This window comes from Notamacropus eugenii, chromosome X, assembly GCF_028372415.1.
Source record: "Notamacropus eugenii isolate mMacEug1 chromosome X, mMacEug1.pri_v2, whole genome shotgun sequence".
Lineage (NCBI taxonomy): Eukaryota > Metazoa > Chordata > Mammalia > Diprotodontia > Macropodidae > Notamacropus > Notamacropus eugenii.
In genome coordinates, this window is record NC_092879.1 from 23,510,701 (window position 1) to 23,530,732 (window position 20,032).

Here is a 20,032-nt window from a genome sequence, read left to right on the forward strand (position 1 = left end):
TCCACTGTTGTTGACTGTAGATCCTTCGAAAAAAAGGCAAGGTATATTAATGGTGCACCAGACAAGAACTTTTGGGCAGTTTCTTTCTTGTCGCCAGGCTCCTTGAGACTTTTCTAGGCCCCAAATGTTGCAGTTGTGACGGTTAACTTTACCACTTGTACGGAAAGGTACGTCACCAGAAAAAATCACCTTGTCATGTCTGTCATTGTAATTTTCCATTTTTGACGCCATCAATTGACAGAAGTCTAACCTGGCCTAGAAATCTTCTCCCAGGGACATTTGAACAGTTGCAACCCTGTCCATTGGAATTCTGCTCATCGTAGCCTCGGGAATGCTCAGTTCAGCAAAGATACGGTGCACTGATTTTGGAGGCATTCTGTCCAAATGCCCTCTGGGTTTCAGCCACAGTCTTTTCATGTGTTTGATGTCTCTTGGATCTAGGCTCATCATGAATTGAGCCAGTTTCCTTTAATGTTTTCATTGACTTGTTAAATTTCTGTGGGGAACGTCCTTTTTGTGATGGCAAGTGAATTTTCTCCTTCTTGCTGTTCAGCTAACCAGAGAATGCAGTTGACTTTTTTCTTCATTGCCCTCTTCAGAGGAACTGAAGCAAAAAACTGGTTAAATTTTAATGATAAATTCATTTTTCAAGATGCTCAAAACTGAATAATTTTAATAAAACTAAACAATTAAATGTTAAAATGATTAAAATACTTTGGTCTCATTTCTACTTCTGAAATTATTAAAGGTTAAAACTCCATTTGGCACTGCTGTGGCTAGAGTGCAGGATCTAGAATCAGGAGGGCCTGAGCTCAGCTATGACCTCAGTCACTTACTAGCTATGTGGCCTTGGGCAAGTCATTTAACCCTATTTTCCTCCGTTTCCTCATCTGCAAAATGAATGGGAGAAGGAAATGGAAAACTCCTCTAGGATCTTTGCTAGGGAAACCCTAAATGGGTCATGAAGAGTCAGATAGGACTGGAAAATGACTGAACTGCAACAAAACTGCACTAAGATGCTTGGGACATCCAGCATTTCAGTTGCATTCAACTTGTACCCACACATTATTTTAAAAATAATGTCAAATTCCTTTTTATCAGTTTAAAACAGCCGTGATTGAAAAGGTTTTTTTTTTTAAATCTTTTTCTGCTTTCTCATTTTTACCCATCATCAAACATTTATTCAGGACCTGCCTTATGGCATCAGTTTCTCCCCTCTCACCCTGACCCACCACAATTCATTGACTCATTACAGAATGAGTGGGAAATATTTTGTTTCCTATAGTACTTGCGTATGAATGAAGATGCCTCATTTTCTCTCTCTCCTCCAGGTTGCCCCATTTTTCTTTTCCTTTTTTTTTTTTTTTAGGATTAGTGGAGATGCTCTGAGTGACTAGCTTTCTTGTCTTAAAACTACATTGTCAAATCTTCTCACTGTACTGCTTTGTCTGTTGAACCCTCCCTACTTTCCCAGGCTCTTCCTGTGCACAGTCACCCCCACCTTTTTTTAAAGCTGGTAACTACTGACACTAGAATTTACATCGTCCTCTTGCCCACCCGCTCTCCACCCTCCCAATCCCATACCAAGCTGTGTGTTGAAGTTTCTTTCCATATGAATCTTGTGTTTGTTTAACAGCATACTCGGTAAATATTCCCTTTCTTTAAGGACTTATCTGGGACAACGAACTGATTCTTGGCTTGTGCTTGGCAGGCACGGGTCCACCTTAACCCTTATGGAACAGGAAAGGATCGAGGCACTTCAAGGAGAAGAAGTGGAATGCAGTGAGTTGCAGGAGACAAGGCAGGAGAAAGTCCAGGCCGCCACATGTGACCTGGCAGGACTTGAGGAAAATGCGCTCTTGAATCAGAAATATGGGGACCTGGAAACAGAGCTAGAGTCCCATAGGCTGGAAATGCCTCAACCGAAAGAGGTACACAGGAAGTTAACAGGGACTCAGAACCATCAGTGGCTCCTGGGGAGGTCCCTTCCTGAGAGCTACCAAGGCTGGTTCTGTCTATGCTCCTTTTCAAGGTCTTCCCTTTTGGAGAAAATGTGAAACACACAACTCCTCCCACCAGCTTTCTTTAGCTAAGCACTTTGGTTAAATCTCTTTGCTGAATTCTTTAAATATGTTTAGTTTATATGTAGAGGCCTGTTTTGTTAACATTTTTATTTTATCATCTAAATTGCAAGTTCCTTAAGGGCAGAGACAGTCCCTTAGTATTCCATAAAATTGTGCTGGGTTTTGTTTCTTCTTTTGCTATAAGACACATCGTAGGTGTTCAATAACCATTTGCTGACTTGTCCAGCAAAACTATTTCAGTCATGGGAAAAAGTCATCCCTCTGGGTTAGAATTTAATATTCCTGTGTGCTACACTACAATATCTCAGTTGTAAATCCCATCTCTACTGTGCCTGCAAAGCGACTGTCTTCTTTGTCCATTCTAGGCATTAGCAGAATGTCGTAGCCACCATAAGCGGGCCACATTTGATGGAGAGAACAGAGAAGAATGCTCACTGCTAGAAACCACTTCCAAGGAGGCACAGCTGATGGAGAGAATTGAAGAGCTGCAGGATGACATTGAACAAAAGAGATTTCTTGTGACTACTACATCTGCAGAAAATGTTCGCCTTTCATCCATAATCCAGGAGCTGAAGAAGGTGTGTGTCAGTATGTGTCTTTCTTCCCTGGGTGTATGGACCCCATGCCAAGATTGTGTGGGGGACAGCTTACACATTCTCAATAAGATTCCATTGAAGATTTCCATTATGAAGTACCTTGCTTGCTTACTCAGTAATCTTAAGTCCCCCTCTTACCACCCCCATCCTAAGTGAGAAAAGGAAAGTACAGAACAACCCAAACAGATGTCATTTAGGTCATGTTCTAAAATATGTATACTTTATATACATGAGGAGGCACTCATGGAAAACCTAGTACTGGTAATTTTAAATAAAATTTTAGTAGTTTTATAAGAGTAAGGAGAAGACTAAAAAATAAACATATCAAAGGCACAAGAACAAAAAAAGGTCTCTCCAAGAACCCCATTTAATCCAGAAGCAAATGATCCTATATACCACCATGGCATTTGAGTGTATGCTACTTCACAGCCTGAAATGGTAATTGGTGCTTAAGAAAAAGCACAGTAGCCTTGGGAGTCGGGAGAGACCTGGGCTGAAATTCTGGCTCTTCTGCCTTTGGACTGTGTGACTCTCGCCAGGATAATTGAGGTTATCTATACCTGGGTTCCCGAACTTGTTAAATGGGGGTAATAGTGCCCCTTCATATGGGTGTGAGGAAGACAGTCCATAGAGATCTATCAAATAGTGTATAAAAGAGTTGTTCTTCTTTAAAAAAAGTTCAATTCTGTTTGAAATCTTCTGTTTGCACACAAATTGTCTGCTGGCTTAGTTTTAAAATTAAGTTTTGGATTTTGAGCAAAGATGACAGCACAGGAAGAAACAGCGCAGCTCTCCTACAATTGCTCCAGAAAAGGTCAAGGAAGGTTAAGACCAGGCTGCAGAAGGTAAATTTTTTTTTTAGCACAGGGAGATAACCAGAGGCCTGTGGGCACTGACAAGGCAGTCCAGTCAGCAATTCATTGTGCTAAATTCATTACATACTGAGAGAAATGAGTTTCATGTAAAAGAGAATATGTGTTTTATGTATAATAATATTTTGTAATGTATATGGAAATACAGATTTAATTTGATGGTTGTAAAGTTCAGAATGAAAAAGGCAAAACAATAAAACAAAATGATATCAGATTGGATTTTCAAGGCCCTTTCGAACTCTAAAAATTAAGATTAAAATGAACAAAATAAGAGTTTCAGATACTTAAGTAACTTCTCTAGAGAAGAGGCTGTGCTTCAGGAACTTCCAACATTTCTGGACACATTATGATATATTATAAACTATTTTTGATTACGACACTCGGGGAATGGGAGAGTTGTCACTCAGCTCTGTCTTCCTTTTCTACCAGCAAGTCTGTCACATGACTTCCTCATCTGGGAATGACTGTGTTATACTTCTTTGGGTCTGTGTCCTTTAGAAAGATCCTTTTACATTATCCAGGTGATCAGATCATGTGTTTAGTTTGGACAAGCTTTGTTCCCTACCTTAATGCTTATCACTGCTAATTTTCAGGTTTATAACCTCTTAAAAGTTTTTTAAAATTTAAATTTGATCAGCAAAAAAAGAGGATTTCCATATACATACCAGAGAACAAAGAGAATTGTACATGAAAATGCACCTCTCAATTTTCTACTGTTTGATATATATAAAATTCAGTCAACTAGGTGCTTCATATATATATATGTATATATGACATATCTATATGTACATGTCTACAGACACATATACATGTAAGTAAAAAGTCAGTCATCTACGTGATGCATATGTTTGTTGGGGGGGGGGGGGGCGCAGCTAGTTAGTGCAGTAGATAGAGCACCAGGAGTCAGAAAGACCTGAGTTGAAATCTCCCCTCAGACACTTGACACTCACTAGCTGTGTGAACTTGAGCAAGTCACTTAACCCCAGTTGCCTCATCCTGGATCATCTCCAGTCATCCTGATGAATATCAGGTCACTGGATTCAGATGGCTCTGGAGGAGAAGTGAAGCTGGTGACCTGCACAGCCCTCCCTCTCTCAAAACAAAGTCAAGTGCAAGTCATGTCATCATTTCTGTGATGGCATGGTTGTCTTTGGCAATGAAAGATGGACACACAGAGATATGTGTGTATATGCATACATCGCGCTTGTTAATTACGTGTGATGTGCCAAGCCCTGTGCATGTTCAGATACAAAGAAAGGCAAAAAGAGCCCCTGCTCTTGAAGAGCTTATATTTGCATCAAGGAGAAATCATATCAATAAATAGGTACATACAAGATCCATACGGATAGATAGAAGGGAAACTTAGACAAGAAGGGTCCAGCATCTGTGGGAGAACTGGGAAAGGCCTCTATTCAAAGGTGGTGAAAGACCCAAGTTATACCTTGTGGTACAACAGAACCTCAAGAAATGTTTGGTGAATGAAAAATATTTAGCATCTTCTGTCACGGCCACCATTTTTTAAATACGTAAGTTTCTGCCTTTTGTGCATTTAGATCTAATACCTTCAGAAGCATCTTAAAGCTCTCCAGAAGATGGAAAAAGAGAAATGTTAAATCAGATTTGTCTTTTTAGTGATAAAAGGTTTTTCCCCCCAGTGGTGCCAAAGTATACAAACTGAAAAAGCCCAGTTGAAAGATGACATCAAACAATATGAGATGAATGAATTATGTCAGCTGCAAGACATTACAGAATTGGAAGAAGAAAATCTCTCCTTAAAGGGGCACATTTCCTATTTAAAGGAGACCCGGGTAAGTGAGTCTCGGTTTCCATCCTCTGTAGTTACTGGAGGCTCCAAATGGACTTTAGTAACCTTGTTGCTTTCTTCTTGAAACGCCTGGCAGATCGAAAGGTGGAAGATTTAATAGGTTTCTACTGGGGGACACCAGGGACACTAATTCAGGAGAGGGAGACAGTTGCTTACAGTCTAATTGGAGAAGAGAAAACAAAGGGGAGGTGGAAAGGGGCTGGGGGCAGTTACGTGGTGCAGTGGATCGATCACTTGGGCCTGGAGTCAGAAAGACCTTAGTTCAATTTGGTCTCAGATGCTTACTAACTGTGTGATCCTGGGCTAGTCACTTAATCCTGTTTGCCTCAGTTTCCTCATCTGTAAAATGAGCTGGAGAAGTCAATGGAAAACCGCTTTTGTATCTAGCTATGCCAAGACCAATGAGGTCAGAAAGAGCCACCTGAGATGGAAATGGCTAAACAACAGCAGTTCAAGGGGGTTGGGAGAGGACAGAATTACTGAGGTATAGTGGAGCATTCCACAGAGGGAGCTGAACCTGAAGCAAGTGAGCGTGGCTGGGGCCCCTCAGGAAAAGCGCATCTGGGCCAGGGACTCACCCATCAGGCTAGCAATGACCAGTCATTATGGCACTAGATCAGAGCTGGAGCTAGGCATTTATGTGTCTCATGCAAGGGTTGAGAAGTGTGCCCTTGGGGATTGCTCTCTCCTGAATACTTACAGGCACCAAGGGAAAACGTGGCTTAACAGCAGAAAAATAAGTCCCTCCTCACCATGGAAGATGGTATTGGAAGAGGATTGTTGCCTGCTGTTCATCTGCCCTAGATAGCCCTCCCCATCCCCATGAAGTGGGCTCTACTGTAGAACAGCCATCTGACTTGAAGTCTTACCTAGAAATGATTTGTTGAGAAAGGATTTGGATTTTAAGATCTTTGATAGCAGGGTCATTCAGCCTCTTGCTAGTAAGAGACTTCTGAAGCTTGATATCACTAGATTGGCATGGGCTTCTGGTTGTGGCCTTGCTCAATGGGCTTTTGAACCCCAAGGATGGGGCAGGGGGAGTAGCTTCCCCAAGGAACCCTTGGGTGGGTGTTACTTCTTGGTCATCTAGTGGGTGGAATGTCTTTATTTTAAATCTGTCTGACTCTGAAATACTCCATGTAGTATTTGAAAGGAAATACCCAATGTTTTGGGAGGGGCATTTAAAATGAGAACTCCCCAAAGTACCCTGTGAACATAAGGGGCAATGTCTGAGTGTTTGGAAGGTTTTGTAGCAGATGTGATGATTTTTGGATTTGTGTGTGTGTTTTTAGGAGTCTCTGTGTGTGTGTATGTGTTTCTGTGTGCGCATATGGGCGCACACGGGCAGGGGGGCAGATCGTATGAAACCCTCATCTTTAGTCCTTACTTTTAAAAATATTTTAATCAAAGTTCTATTGAATCCTGGCTTTATTTCAACAATTTCCAGGCAGTCCTCTCTTCTCTATGGTCTCCCCCACCCCAAAATGGCCAACAAGCCATGGATATTTTTTAAAGTGTCACTGAAGATACCTTAAGGTACTTTCTTGCCTTAACTAAATTCAGTGCTCATTATGTGCAGGACATCATGGGAGAGACTATAATACTCCAAGGACAGCAAAGAATGACCACATTCTTCTCTGAGGGATTGTTGATGCGCTGGAATGCTGACATGGAGCCTAGAGATGGCATTCTAGTCTGTTCTGCTAGTGCCACATGTTTGTTATGCTGTTTGCGTATGCCTTTTGGTTTTGTGTTCCCAGAATCTACCACGGTACTTGACCAACAGAGAGGACGCACTTTATGAGCGAGTACTTGTTGTACAGGACCTATTGACTTCCACAGTGATGCTCATTGTACTAGACTAAAAGTGCTCCCTTAGAGCACTTTTCTCAGACTATTCCACTAGATTATAGGTGACAAGAGTTCTCGGGTGGCCAGAAGCAAGAGTCCTGCCAGTGGCATAAGCCAGGTGGGTCAGAGCTATCTTTTAGAGCAGAGAACCATGCAGCTTTTGGCCATACATCTAGGCAGATGAAGTCAAGTAGCAGACTTCAGGAACAGACAGGTTAAGAGACCCAGGAATAGGGGACACAGGCAAGAAGACTGAGCAATGAGAGTTCTGAATTCAAGCAAGAGGGGCTAATAGGAAGCAGCAGCAGGAATGGAGCTTGATACCTAGCCACAGACTTGTAACCAAGAGCTCTCTGTAGACTTTCAGCCCAGAATCAGAAGTGGCCTTTGGCTATTTTTTTCTTTAAATATTTGTTTTAAATGCCAAACCTAAAAGTTCATGAAGATTAGCACTCCTGCATAACAAGTAGAATAGAAAAAGAAGATTGACATCCAACCCAGCACTGCAGCTATTGCTTAGAGTTTCCCTTTACTTTTAAGTATAAGATATATTGCAAAACTATCCTGCTTTTCCTCAGTTCCTTCTGCTCTCTTCTGTACATTTTAAAAAATGCTCCAATGGCCCTCTTTTATTTCTTTCTAAAAACCTTATTGCTGTCACCTTCTCTCTTCTCCAACTTCCCCCCCTCCTACAACACACATGCATGTGAGCACATTTACACATTCACACTCACCGCGCACACACAAATTAAAACAGAACCCTTGTAAAATATGCATTCAAGTAAAACAAATTCTCACATTGACCACCTCCAAAAATGTATGTCTCATTCGTCACCTTATGTATAATTACCCTGGTTCTGTTTTCCGCAGTACATCAGTTCATACAAGTCTTCCCAAGGTTTCTTTGTCATCATTTCTTACAATGCAATGATCATGTTCTGTTGCACTCATATTCATGCATTTGTTCATCTGTTTTCCAAATGATAAGCTATACATTAGACTGAGTTCCCTGAGAGCTAGGATTTTTTGTAATTTTGCTTTCTTTTTAAATCCCTGACGCTTAACATAGTGGTTGACAGTGACTGATACTCGAATTGACTCCCTTTGTTTCCAGTTCTTTGCCATAGAAAAGAGCTACTGTACATATATTTGTACATGAGTCCTCCTCATTCTTTGATGTTTTGGAGTTATTGGCCTGATAGCAGTATCACTGAGTCGTAGTCACAGTTTGGTGTCTTTGGAACATGGTTCCAGATTGCTTTTTAAAATGGCCAGACCAATTCATACCTCTACCAATTAGACATTAGTGTGCCTGTTTCCCTGCAACAGTTGCAATTTCCCTTTTTCATCATCCTGAAGGATATGAGATGGAACATCAGAGTTGTTGTACTGTGCATTTCTGAAACTTTTTGTAATTTGCAGCATTTTGTCAGACGATTGTTGAGAGCTTGCATATCATCCTTTGAGAACTGCCTGTTCCTATCCTTTGGTTCTTATCTATTGGGGAATGTCTGTGATCAGGGCAGTTTCTAGCATAAATAAGGTGAGGCAAAATTCAGAACTCATGAGCTGCACAGGATAAGTAGTTGTTTTAGGAAAAGGACATTTTCTTTTCATTTCAGGTGGAGTATGAAGGCTTAAGACGTGAAGTTCAGAGGAGAAATGAAGAAATTGAGCTTAGAGATAGTCGTCTGGCTGAAGTCACTCGACAGAAGGAGATCTCTGACCATCATCTAGAGGAGGCCTTGGAAACCCTCCAGAGTGAACGAGAACAAAAAAAGGAGCTGCGCAGGGTGCTGTCTGGGTACATCAATACCTATGATTCCTTAGGGACTCTGCCGACAAATTTCGATGGCCTGAATCATTGTAATGATGACGACCTGGCCTTTGGCTACAACAATCAAGTCTTCAGGAACCCCAGAGAAAACATGGTGTCCACGCTTCAAAATAGGAACAGCTTCAGTTCCCCTCCTGGTTTAGTGTGTGATCTTTCGAGTGAGCTCAGTTTATCAGAGATTCAGAAACTGAACCAGCGGCTTGTGCAGGTAGGAGGACTCTTTTCTGTGTGTTTGTCAGCTAGGCAGCATGAGGATCTAAACGTAAATGAGCCTCTTAGGAGAGTTTAGCACTGCAATGCAAGATGGCAAAATTCTTCTGAGAAGTACTCAGCTGGCTTTCTTTTGCTGAGCTGTGTATAGCCTTCCTTCAGTGGTACAAGTAAACAAACAAACCCCGTGGCCTTAGTGTATCTTTGTCTCCAGGTCTTTCAAAGAGGAGAATAGGTGAGGAGTGCTAGTAGGGCTCAGCTGTGGCAGAGTCACAGCTATGATCTGCAGATATGATGAAAGGGGAATAGAATGTGGAAATGACTTTTGCTGAAAAAAAAATGCAGACATCTGGAGCACGTCTTAAATGAACCAGTGAGAAAAGACCTTCGAGGTGGTCGAGGAATTTTAACCTTACCCCCCGAGACTTTTTGAAGAAACAAGATGCCCTCAGTGTTGCTCTCCTGACGTCTGGTAAATCATGTGATAAATTCTTAGCCATTTGACTACTCAGACATTTTCTTCAGAGAGATTTATGTGAAACATCTTGTTTCCCATACTTCCATGGGTATTCTGACCTCTCACTTATTCTTGAAAAAGCTTTAAGAAATTAGTGATTGGTAACAATAGTTCGGTTTTTCAGGTCCAGGTAATCAGGTTTAAGATGAATTTGCAACTGCCTATCTCTGAGTCTGTTCCACTTGAAAACGTGCATGGCAGTAGTAAATGTTTGTTAAACTGAGTTGACTTGATTAGGAATATTCTGGGCTGAACAGTTTTTGCTCAATCAAACTGAAACCAGTGTGGCCCATGACGATAAATGAAACGTATCCCAGCATAGCATCGTTAGATAACTAACTAGCTGGCTAGACAAATGAGAGAGCAAACATTTATGAAACGTCTACTATGTTCCAGACACTGTAGAGAGTTCTAGGGATACAAAGGCAAGAAAACAAGACAGTGTGGGCCTTCCTGGAGTTTACTTTCCAGTGGGGAAACACATTGCCACAAAAGGATAGTGGATCACCTTAGCTTCCCTGCTCTAAAAGAGCTAGATTAAAGTACCAAAAACTTTTGCTCTTAAGTAGATTGGATAAAGAGGCAGGCACTAGAGAAGGCAGGATGGTACACTGGAAAGAGCCCTATTTCAGGAGTCACAGGCTCCCTGGGAGGACCCGTGTTCAAATCTTGCCTCCAGCACTTATGACCTGTGTGACTCAGTAAGAGAGAATCTAATTATGACCAGATAATCTCTGAGTCCTTTCTACCTCTAGATCTTGAAGTCTTAGAATCTGTCCCTTTGCAGAAACAGGCCTCCCATCCCTTGTCTATTGCTGGTAGCATTTGACTTAGCCTGGCTCTAATGTCTTAAAAGCATCTGAAAAAACAGTTTGTCAGAAAGTGGTGTCTCTACCATCCCGTGATGGGAAAAGCTTTTTGCTAATGAGAATGGGACCATAATGTGCCTTGGCTTCTAACCCACTGAGTTCTTGTAGCTGCTGATATTTCATTTTAACAGTGAGTGAGTCAGAGGATTATTTTTTAAAAGAATATTTGCCTCTGGAAAATTACTTGCCTCACTCTAAACTATTCCCACTTTTGTGGCAGAAAAAATGTTCTTCTGCAGCACAAATAATGACTCTTTAGCAAGCCCTTCTTAGAGTCAGAGTCCTGGGATGGAGGCTGAAGGTCCTTTTCTAGTGCAACCCAGGGAAGGGCCCATGTAAACAGGCCTCTTAGTGCTGAGGAACTAATGTCAAGTTGACTCAGGTCCATACTAGCTGGCACAATTGAATTTAACCACGTTTCTTCTACTGTAGTGGGACATTGCTGAGACTTTGAAGTCAAAAAATGACTTTGAAGACAAGGCATAGCTGGCCACAAGCAGTAGTATGGTCAGTCAGGAAAGCCTCAGGTGGGTCAGAAGTCAGGTCCAGGACAGTCAGTTCATGTGAGGAGGTTCAAGTAGCCTCCCTAGAGTCTAGATAGAGAAAGGCCAAGTTCTGAGGATTCAGGCTACAGGAGTAAACTTTAGAGTAAAGAATCCTTGACCCACCAATTACCAAGCAGGGGAACAGGAAAGTCTTGCTGGAGAAGGTGCCTTTCGAAGGGAGCATCACAAGAATTCCTTGGACAAACAGGAGGCAGACTACGCCAGGGGGAGACACAGGAGTCCAAATCAGGGCCAGGAGAGTCATGTAGTCTGACGGGAGTGGAGAGTGTTTGGGTGTAAGTCCCAACAGAGAGTTCAGAAAAGGGTTGTGGTGACAGGCCATGGGGGCCTCGAAGAATGACAGCTGGAAGAGTGGCCTTTTTGTTCACTCTTCCCTCTGCAAACCATCCTTTAAGAAAGTCTTGAGAAAATGTTCTTAAGTCACAGACAGGTGTGACTATCTTACTCCCTTGATCCAGAATCTATAGGGGCCTCCTAGTGCCTTGAGGATAAAAACAAACTTTGTAGGTTGACCCTTAAAGCTTTTCCCATGTCCACAAAGTTCCAATAAACCCTTATCTCACAATATTTCCCATCTTGTCATCTATATCCTAACTAGACTGTACCAGCAGGTGTTCCTACTTTCAACACTTGGACCCTAGTTCCAGGAAGATTGATCTGATTTGCCCCAGGGATTAAGGTTCTGTTTTTAAAGTTTCCTAGATCACTTTTCAAGAAATGTCCCTCAGTTCCATTATTGGTACTGGAACGTACTGATTAGGATATGTGTGGCAGCCACTCAGCAGGACCCAAAGTCGGTGAGGGTAGGGCTTCTTTTCATGTTCATCTGTGCACCCACAGTGTCCTGGAAGATTTTATTTTCAATTTTATTTTATTTTGTTTCACTTTCTTTTCCCAGTTCCTTTTTTTCTCCTTTCCTTTCCTTTCCTTTCCTTTCCTTTCCTTTCCTTTCCTTTCCTTTCCTTTCCTTTCCTTTCCTTTCCTTTCCTTTCCTTTCCTTTCCTTTCCTTTTTCTGGCCTTCTCTTCCCTCCCTTCCTTTCCTTTCCTTTTCTCTTCTTTTTTCTTTTGAACAGAGGAGTAACACCACCAGATCTGTGCATTTGAAATATTCCTTTGGCCTGCGGAGCAGAAAAGAGAGATCTGGGTAGCTAATAAAGAGAGCGGGAATTATTAACATGATTACTGGGGGAATGGAGAGCATAGGAGACTGATGCAGATTTTCAGAGGCAGAATCAGGAAGACCTGGTAGCTGACTGGCTAGGAAAAGTCACTAAGACAGAAAAGTCCAAAGTTGACCCCAGGGTTACCACCTGGGGGTCTGTGTGTGAATGGTGGTACCACCAACAGAAACTGTGAATTCAGGAAGAGTAGATGCTTTTTTCCCCTTCATGGAATCACAGGATTCTGAATACGAAAGTGGCCTCAAATCCTTTTAGTCCAACCCATATCCCCCAAAGGACTCTGAGTGCAGCTTGCTTAAGACCTCCATGGAGGGAACCTGTCACCTCTCAGGGCAGTCAGTTATTCTTTGGGACAACTGTCTGCCTTTCCCTGACATTGAGCCTCTTTCCACCTTCTCCTCTGGGGCCAAATAATAGAGAAAGTCTGAGACCTCTTCTGTATCACAGCTCTTCAAATACCTGAAGATGGCCATTCTGTTCTACCTCACCCAAGTCTTTTCTCCTTCTCATTTCCTTCAACCATTCCTTATACAGCATGAACTCAAGTTCGTTCACTATGCTGGTTGCCCTCTGCATGTTGTCTGGCTTCCTTACTCTGTGGTGTAAAGGCCACAAAAGTTTTCTCTCCCCCCCCTGGATTCTGTCTTAATCTTAAGTCAAACAGAATACCCTTCCCCTTCCTCCCTCTCCTTGATACCCTATTCTAAACATACAATGAGGATAAACTCTAGAATCTCAGAGGTTGGACTAGATGACCCCTAACACACTTGGGAATTTTTATCCATGAAGAAATCCACTCCACCATGTATCAGACAAGTGGTTGTTCATTTGAAGGCCAATATTAGAAGGAAATTTAATTCCTGTTTGAATTTCTTTGCTTTGTACCTTCAGGTTGATCATGAAACGTCATGGCTATTAAGGAGTATAAAAGAGTTGCAGACCCAGCTTGATAGTACGAAGGATGCACTTTCTGTACAGCAAATTCAAAATACCTACCTTCTTGAGGAAATCCACACTTTAAACAGACGGTGCGGCACTAAAGAAGGGGGTTTGCTCTTTGGAAAAGATGGAGAGAAGAGTGGTGGCAGTGAACTCCATAGCCTGGAAAATAAGTGTGCGGCGTCAAACTGTTCCCAATTAGCGAGGCTGAAGACAGAACTTCAGGAGCTACATCAGAAATACCAGGATTTTGAAGCCAGGTACAAACAGGTGGAGGCCTGGCAAGAAGAGTTTCAAAACCTGGCAGAGCACATAAGATTCTGGGCTGAATCAGGTAAGCAGAAGCAAGAGATCCTTACCAACCCAGAGAAGGAGCTTCAGGCTTCGAGGAAACTGTCATCAGAATTTCAGAGCAAACTGAGCCTCACCCAGGAGGAGCTGCAGGTGATTACTGAAGATCTGGCCAACATGTATCACCAGGTGTGTGTCTGCAACAACCTGTTACCTGATAGTGGTCTGTTGGATGGCTATAAAGATGGCCAAGAGGCCCCTGACCATACCTGCAAAAGGCATGCCAGTGATGTTGTGGCCAATGCACGTATGTGCAGAAGCCAGTCTGATGATCTCTTTGTGAAAGCCTTATTTAGCCCTGAGGCAAGCTCCGTGGAAAGTGGCAGCAGCAACCAGGCCGTTTGTGATTCTCCTTGTGAGTCTGATGGAGAAGAGGATGACAAGGAACCTGAGAGTCTTTCCAACCAAATTTCCATCATTGGAAGTCAAGTGAAGCAACTCCAGACAGCCCTGGCGATCTCACTGGGCAACAAGTCCATTGAAACCATGTCAAGAGAGTTGAAGGACAAAAATGCTCTTGTTGAGGAAATAATGGAACTGAAGTCTTTGTTGAACACTCAAAGAGAGCAAATAGCAACTCTCAGGACTGTCTTGAAGGCCAGCAAGCAGGTAAGCTATTGGCAATAATCTTGGGCACTTTGGATACTACACAGCCATGTCACATTTGCCTCTGGAGCAGAGGCAGAAAAAGACATGCTATGAAATTTTAAGGACTCAAAGATGACTTGTTGTCAGGTTGGGAAAAGCAGGCATCCAAAAGAACATTTTTTTCTTTTTCTTTCTGAAGTTCACATGTTAACTTGGAAAGATATAAGGAATAGTTCATTTTTTCCTATTTCTGCCACTTTAAGGTTTTGTTACCCCAACAAAGTACAAAATCCCTTGCCAGTGCCTAGGTGCAAGTTATTACTTGTCATCCCCAAGGTCTATAGTGATGGGAATTTAGCGATCTTGTGTACTAGGCCCCAGGGTAGGTTCATCTTACATTTTTGATTAACATTAGGAACTATAGTTCTGCCTTCCACATCTTGACTTTTTCTGTTGCTGTTTTGCTATATCAGGAGTTGGCATAAGCAATTTAATGGGAATTTGGGAGTAGTTTTGTGGAATCCGCAGATGACACATGAAGGCCAGCAGATGACACTGAAAAACTGTAGAACCGCTGAAATGCATAAAATGTATATAGAATATTATATAACATCAACATATTTTAATGATTTATTAAGGTAATGATTCAGACTTTTTCTCTGGTACAGAGGGAAGACCAAAAATTTTTATGTGGATTTTCCAAGATCTCAGGGTACCGTGCTCCTAACCCCCTTGATATGAGATAACTGTAGTGGGTTAAGAGTCAGTAGCTAACATCATGTAAAGTATGTTGAGAAGTTGGTTCACTTGGTTGATAAAAGCAAATCACTAAGCATTTGTTAAGACGTCCCTTGTGCCAGCCCCTGTGCTGAGGTGTAGGGGTACAAAAACAAAAACCAACTTAAAAAAAAAAAACAAACCAAAAATACGATCCTTGCCCTCCTGGTATTCACATACTGATGGAATAGCCAGCACACGAACAACCATGTCCGTGCAAGATAGACAAAGGGTAAATTGGACTATCAGAGGGAAAGTATTAGTATTGAGGAGGGTGGGGGAGTGCATTGAACCTCTGGAGGAGGTTTTGGAAAATTCTGCATTGCAGCTTGCCAGTAGACTCATATTCTTTTCACTCTCCTCTAGGCTGCTGAAGGTGCCCTTTCCAATATGAAACGCAAATATGAAGATGAGAAGCTTGTGGTGGCAGAAACCATGAATAAATTGAGGCATGAGCTGAAAGTTTTGAAAGAATATAGTGCTAATTTTTGCTCCCTTCGGGCAGTGTTTGCCAGCAGGCAAGTTTCAGTTCTGCCTCTTCTAAAGTTTCCAAAACTCCCCCAACACTCTGGTGTGAGTGGACAACTATTTCCTGGTTGTGAGGAAACACAGAGCTTGGGACAAGGGAAAGATTTCCAGTTCTGGGTTACGCTAATGTGGGCACCTGCCCCCAAGCTAATCTATGCAAGTTTGGTTGTATGTGTGACAAAGGGAGGAAGGAGAGATCTTACACCTTTTCTTCCCAGAAAAGACAATGCACACGTAGAGCTGTTCCTGCTCATATTATCTACACTTCCCATCACTAGTCTAAACATGAGACACTGTGTGAAAGAACCACCAAGTGGGAATTTGGTTCTGACTTTGGGAGTCACATCCTGCGTGATAATGGGAAGATCAATTGCCTTAGTTCCCTTTTTGTTTCTTAACTGTCCTGTACTCTTAGCATGGTGTGCTACATGATCGCTTCCTTGTAAGCTACCTTCAGCAGGAGGTGTATTCATATGAAGACTCAATACTAAAGCACTGAGAGAATGTCAAGGGAATGACACAGGTAACCATGGTGTTTGGCCTTGCCTAGAAGATTTCTTAAAACCAAGATTATGTTTGACTGGGTTTCCTCATGCAGGAGGGTTTTTTTCCAGTCAGAAGGATGTAGGAAAGAGCAATGGACCTAGGGTTTAGCCAGGTTTGCACCGTGGTTCGTGCTTACTAGATTTGGGATCTTAGATGTGTCACATCCTTTTTTTTTTTTATTTAACTTTTAACATTCATTTTCACAAAATTTTGGGTTACAAATTTTCTCCCCTTTTATCCTCTCCCCCCCCCAAACACCAAGCATTCTAATTGCCCCTGTGACCAATCTACTCTCTCTTCTATCATCCCTCTCTGCCCTTGTCTCCATCTTCTCTTTTGTCCTGTAGGGCCAGATAGCTTTCTATACCCCTTTACCTGTATTTCTTATTTCCTAGTGGTAAGAACATTACAGTTGATCCTAACACTTTGAGTTCCAACTTCTTCACCTCCCTCCCTCTCCACCCCTTCCCTTTGGAAGGGGCAAATCTGTGTAGTTTTGCAAATGACTTCCATAATAGTTGTGTTGTATAGGACTAACTATATTTCCCTCTATCCTATCCTGTCCCCCATTACTTCTATTCTCTTTTGATCCTATCCCTCCCCATGAGTGTCGACCTCGAATTGCATTCTCCTCCCCATGCCCTCCTTTCTGTCATCCCCTCCACCCTGCTTGTCCCCTTGTCCCCCACTTTCCTGTATTGTGAGACAGGTTTTCCTACCAAAATGAGTGTGCATTTTATTCTTTCCTTTAGTGGAATGTGATGAGAGTAGACTTCATGTTTTTCTCTCACCTCCCCTCTTTATCCCTCCATTAATGAGTCTTTTGCTTGCCTCTTTTATGAGAGATAATTTGCCCCATTCAATTTCTCCCTTTCTCCTCCCAATATATTTCTCTCTTACTGCTTGATTTCATTTTTTTTTAAGATATGATCCCATCCTCTTCAATTCACTCTGTGCACTTTGCCTCTATGTATGTGTGCATGTGTGCATGTGTGTGTGTGTACTCACATCCTTTTTTTGAGGTTGTCTTCGTTTGAAAAATTGATGTAACAATCCTTGATTATCCAACTCAGTGCTGTGAGAAAAGAGGTTTGCAAACTTTAGAGTACCATGGAGAAAGGAGTTGTTATTAACTTATTTACTGAGTGGAAGCTTTCCTTGAGAGGGCAGTCTCCAGCCTTTTTGATGGAGGGTCTGATCCCCTCCTACATTGAGGCAGTAACGAGTGAAGAACTGTGTTCTTTACAAGGACAAGGAAACAACACGGCAGCTGCTCACTTATGAGTGATCCAGTTGGTCCTTGAAGATAAATGGGTTGAGTGGGATTGCCTGCTTGGGGACCCATGCCTGAAGGGAGACCAAGATGTTTAGATAAAGTGATTGGTGGGAGGTGCTGAACTGCCTTTCTGTTTTTCTTTTGCAGATGTGACGAATATGTTTTGCAGCTTGGTGAAATACAGCAACAGCTTGCTGCTGTGGAAGATCAAAAGAAGACGTTGAAATCTTTCCTGAGCATAACAATTCAGCAGAAACGGGCACTGCTCCAGTGTTTGGAGACACTGGAATCACTGTTCCCTGTGCCACTGAACAGCCAGGTAAAGCTCGTTTCCAACCCTTAAGGGAGACTGTTGAAAAGTAACTGGGAATGACATGTTTGCTCAAGTATGGAGCTAGGAGGGGTGGGAGTGGGGTGCTTCCACACAGTGAAGATTGTGACTGAGGGTAGCTGGCCAACTTTTCATTGATTATATTTATCCCCATATCTCTACCCTGGATGAGATTTTTCTCATAAGTGTGTTTTCAATCCTTGACTCAAGAACTCGTCCCTAATCAAGCTGATGGTGTGTGCCTACTTCCCCACTCCATAGTTCTTTAATAATCTTACTTCGCCAAATAATTGACTTTTCAACATCTTTCCAAGTTGGCTGCTGAATCCTGTGGCCTTGCTTGGAAAGTATCTTTAGTGTGACATAAACTTGTCCTGATATATCTCTCCTCTAGCCATAGAATAATGTGGGAGTGAGACTTCCCTCTCATTTCTCAAAATGTTTAGAATTTTATATGATGAGATGTTGAAAATATTCCATCACAGCTGCTTGCCTAATTTTTATTGCTATGTTTTTATGTTGCTTTGCTTTTCTCAGTCTCCACCAGCAGTAAATGAATAGCATAAAGAAAGAAGACCCCTCTCCTCGTGTTTCCAGGAGAGGAGAACATCATCTTTGACAAGCAAACATATCTGCACAGGACTGGCATTAACATTGAGACCACCCAAGTTATCAGCTTTAAATGGTTGTCCCAGAGTGTTGGATGTCCTTGGGGAAGATATTTAATGTGTTATTTCAGTTACAGGAAGAACATCTATAAGTGTTTTGAAAACCCAGGCCATTTCAAAATGATGCTTGAGTTTGTGTTGTGCCTAAGAGCTACATTCCACTGAAGTATCAGAGGGGTTGTTGTTTGTTTTGAGTACTATTGTCCTGTGATTCCTTTGTGAAGAGTGGGGTATTCCCCGTTCCCCTGTTCATGGGTGTGCCTGTCTCTTCAGAAATGTTAAAAAAAATACCGAAACTTGATGTTGCTCCTCTCCTATGACTAATTCCTGTTGGCGTTCAAGGCCATTTCAAGCATGACACAAAACCTTGCATGTCTTTATGTTTACAAGTTAGTTTCCGTGTAATTGTACATTCACTTGGTGCTTTTTATACTGTGATAGAAACTGTACGCACAAGTAGTTTCTATCTGTGTACTGTGTACTGTTATAAACTTTAAGAACTGTATTTGTGCAAATCCTGAATGGAATGTATGGTTGTAGGGGTTTTTAGGGAATGAGCTTTGTCATCCAAGGCCCCTGAATATGGGACAAGTATTTGGGATGCTTGATAATGCTGGAACTTTCTCAGATTCTTGAGTACAGAGGGCTATTTTTGGAAAAGCAAGGTTCCAAATGCTTGACTCTTTGCAGGTGAAAGCCATCTGAAGCTCAAAGAGAGTACATTGTTAAATTCAGGGATTAGTCAAGTAACCCTAGTAAGGGGCTGCTTTATGCAGTTTTAGAATTGTACATTTTTTGTGGAAAGTTCTCTGGGTTTTTTCCTCCTCCAATCCAGTACCTTTAAAGTTGGGAATTTACCACCCACAGTCCTTTATGGGATTCTTTAGATTCTGCCTGGGTCTTCTCTTGGGGAATAAAAGTTACATGGTGGGACACTGAGTTGTTGCAGATGACGTTATTTTGGGAACCCATTTTTTAAGCATCTTTAATAATAGAAAACCATTTCCTCTTCCTTTCCCTTCTTAAACCGCATGTTGGGTATGGAGCAATCATCTGAAGAGAATTGGTGACTTGAAGGGCGAGTGGTGCTATCAACCACACACCCCCAAATGCTTAGTATTAGTTTGTGAACCTTTGAGTATTTTCAGTACCAGAATGCAGCTGGCTACAAGGGGCTACAAGCTGGCTACTAGATATGCTCGGCAAGAGATAAGGAAGTTATTTAAATGGAATGAAAGTATATATAGATATATTTTAATGGAGATGTTAAGACATCTATTGTACTTTGTGTATGCAGTAACACTCTCTAAATCGCCCCCTCAGTACAAGGCATGTTGAAGTCTTTTGTGTAAAGTATTAAACTCATAAATAAATTGTATTAGTTGTCTGCATTTCTGGTTTCCTGAGCTTGATGTCTTTATATTTAAGACTACTGACTCAATACATACAAGCTCCATTCCAATACAGCAAATAGTAGGAGCAAAGAGTAACAAGACCAAGGGGCCTGTTATTGAGGATATGCCTAACTGGGAAATGCAAGCAGCTTTTTCGTTGGCAATGAATGCTGATTTCACCTGTAGCTTATATACAGAGACACTTGAGCCTGGTGGAATAGACCA

At 41.9% G+C, this 20,032-nt stretch overlaps 1 protein-coding gene across 1 annotated transcript in view; it reads left to right on the forward strand.

Moving 5' to 3' along the window:
• Positions 1-19,804, forward strand: part of LOC140516432 (protein bicaudal D homolog 2-like) — a 29,481-nt gene extending 9,677 nt beyond the window's left edge. The window contains exons 2-9 of the mRNA XM_072627396.1: positions 1,712-1,931; positions 2,450-2,662; positions 5,208-5,360; positions 8,851-9,273; positions 13,301-14,308; positions 15,431-15,582; positions 17,562-17,733; positions 18,283-19,804. Of these exons, the coding sequence (XP_072483497.1) occupies positions 1,712-1,931; positions 2,450-2,662; positions 5,208-5,360; positions 8,851-9,273; positions 13,301-14,308; positions 15,431-15,582; positions 17,562-17,733; positions 18,283-18,306 (2,365 nt within the window). The 3' untranslated portion in view covers positions 18,307-19,804. The remainder of the gene's footprint in view (positions 1-1,711; positions 1,932-2,449; positions 2,663-5,207; positions 5,361-8,850; positions 9,274-13,300; positions 14,309-15,430; positions 15,583-17,561; positions 17,734-18,282) is intronic.
• Positions 19,805-20,032: the final 228 nt, after the last annotated feature.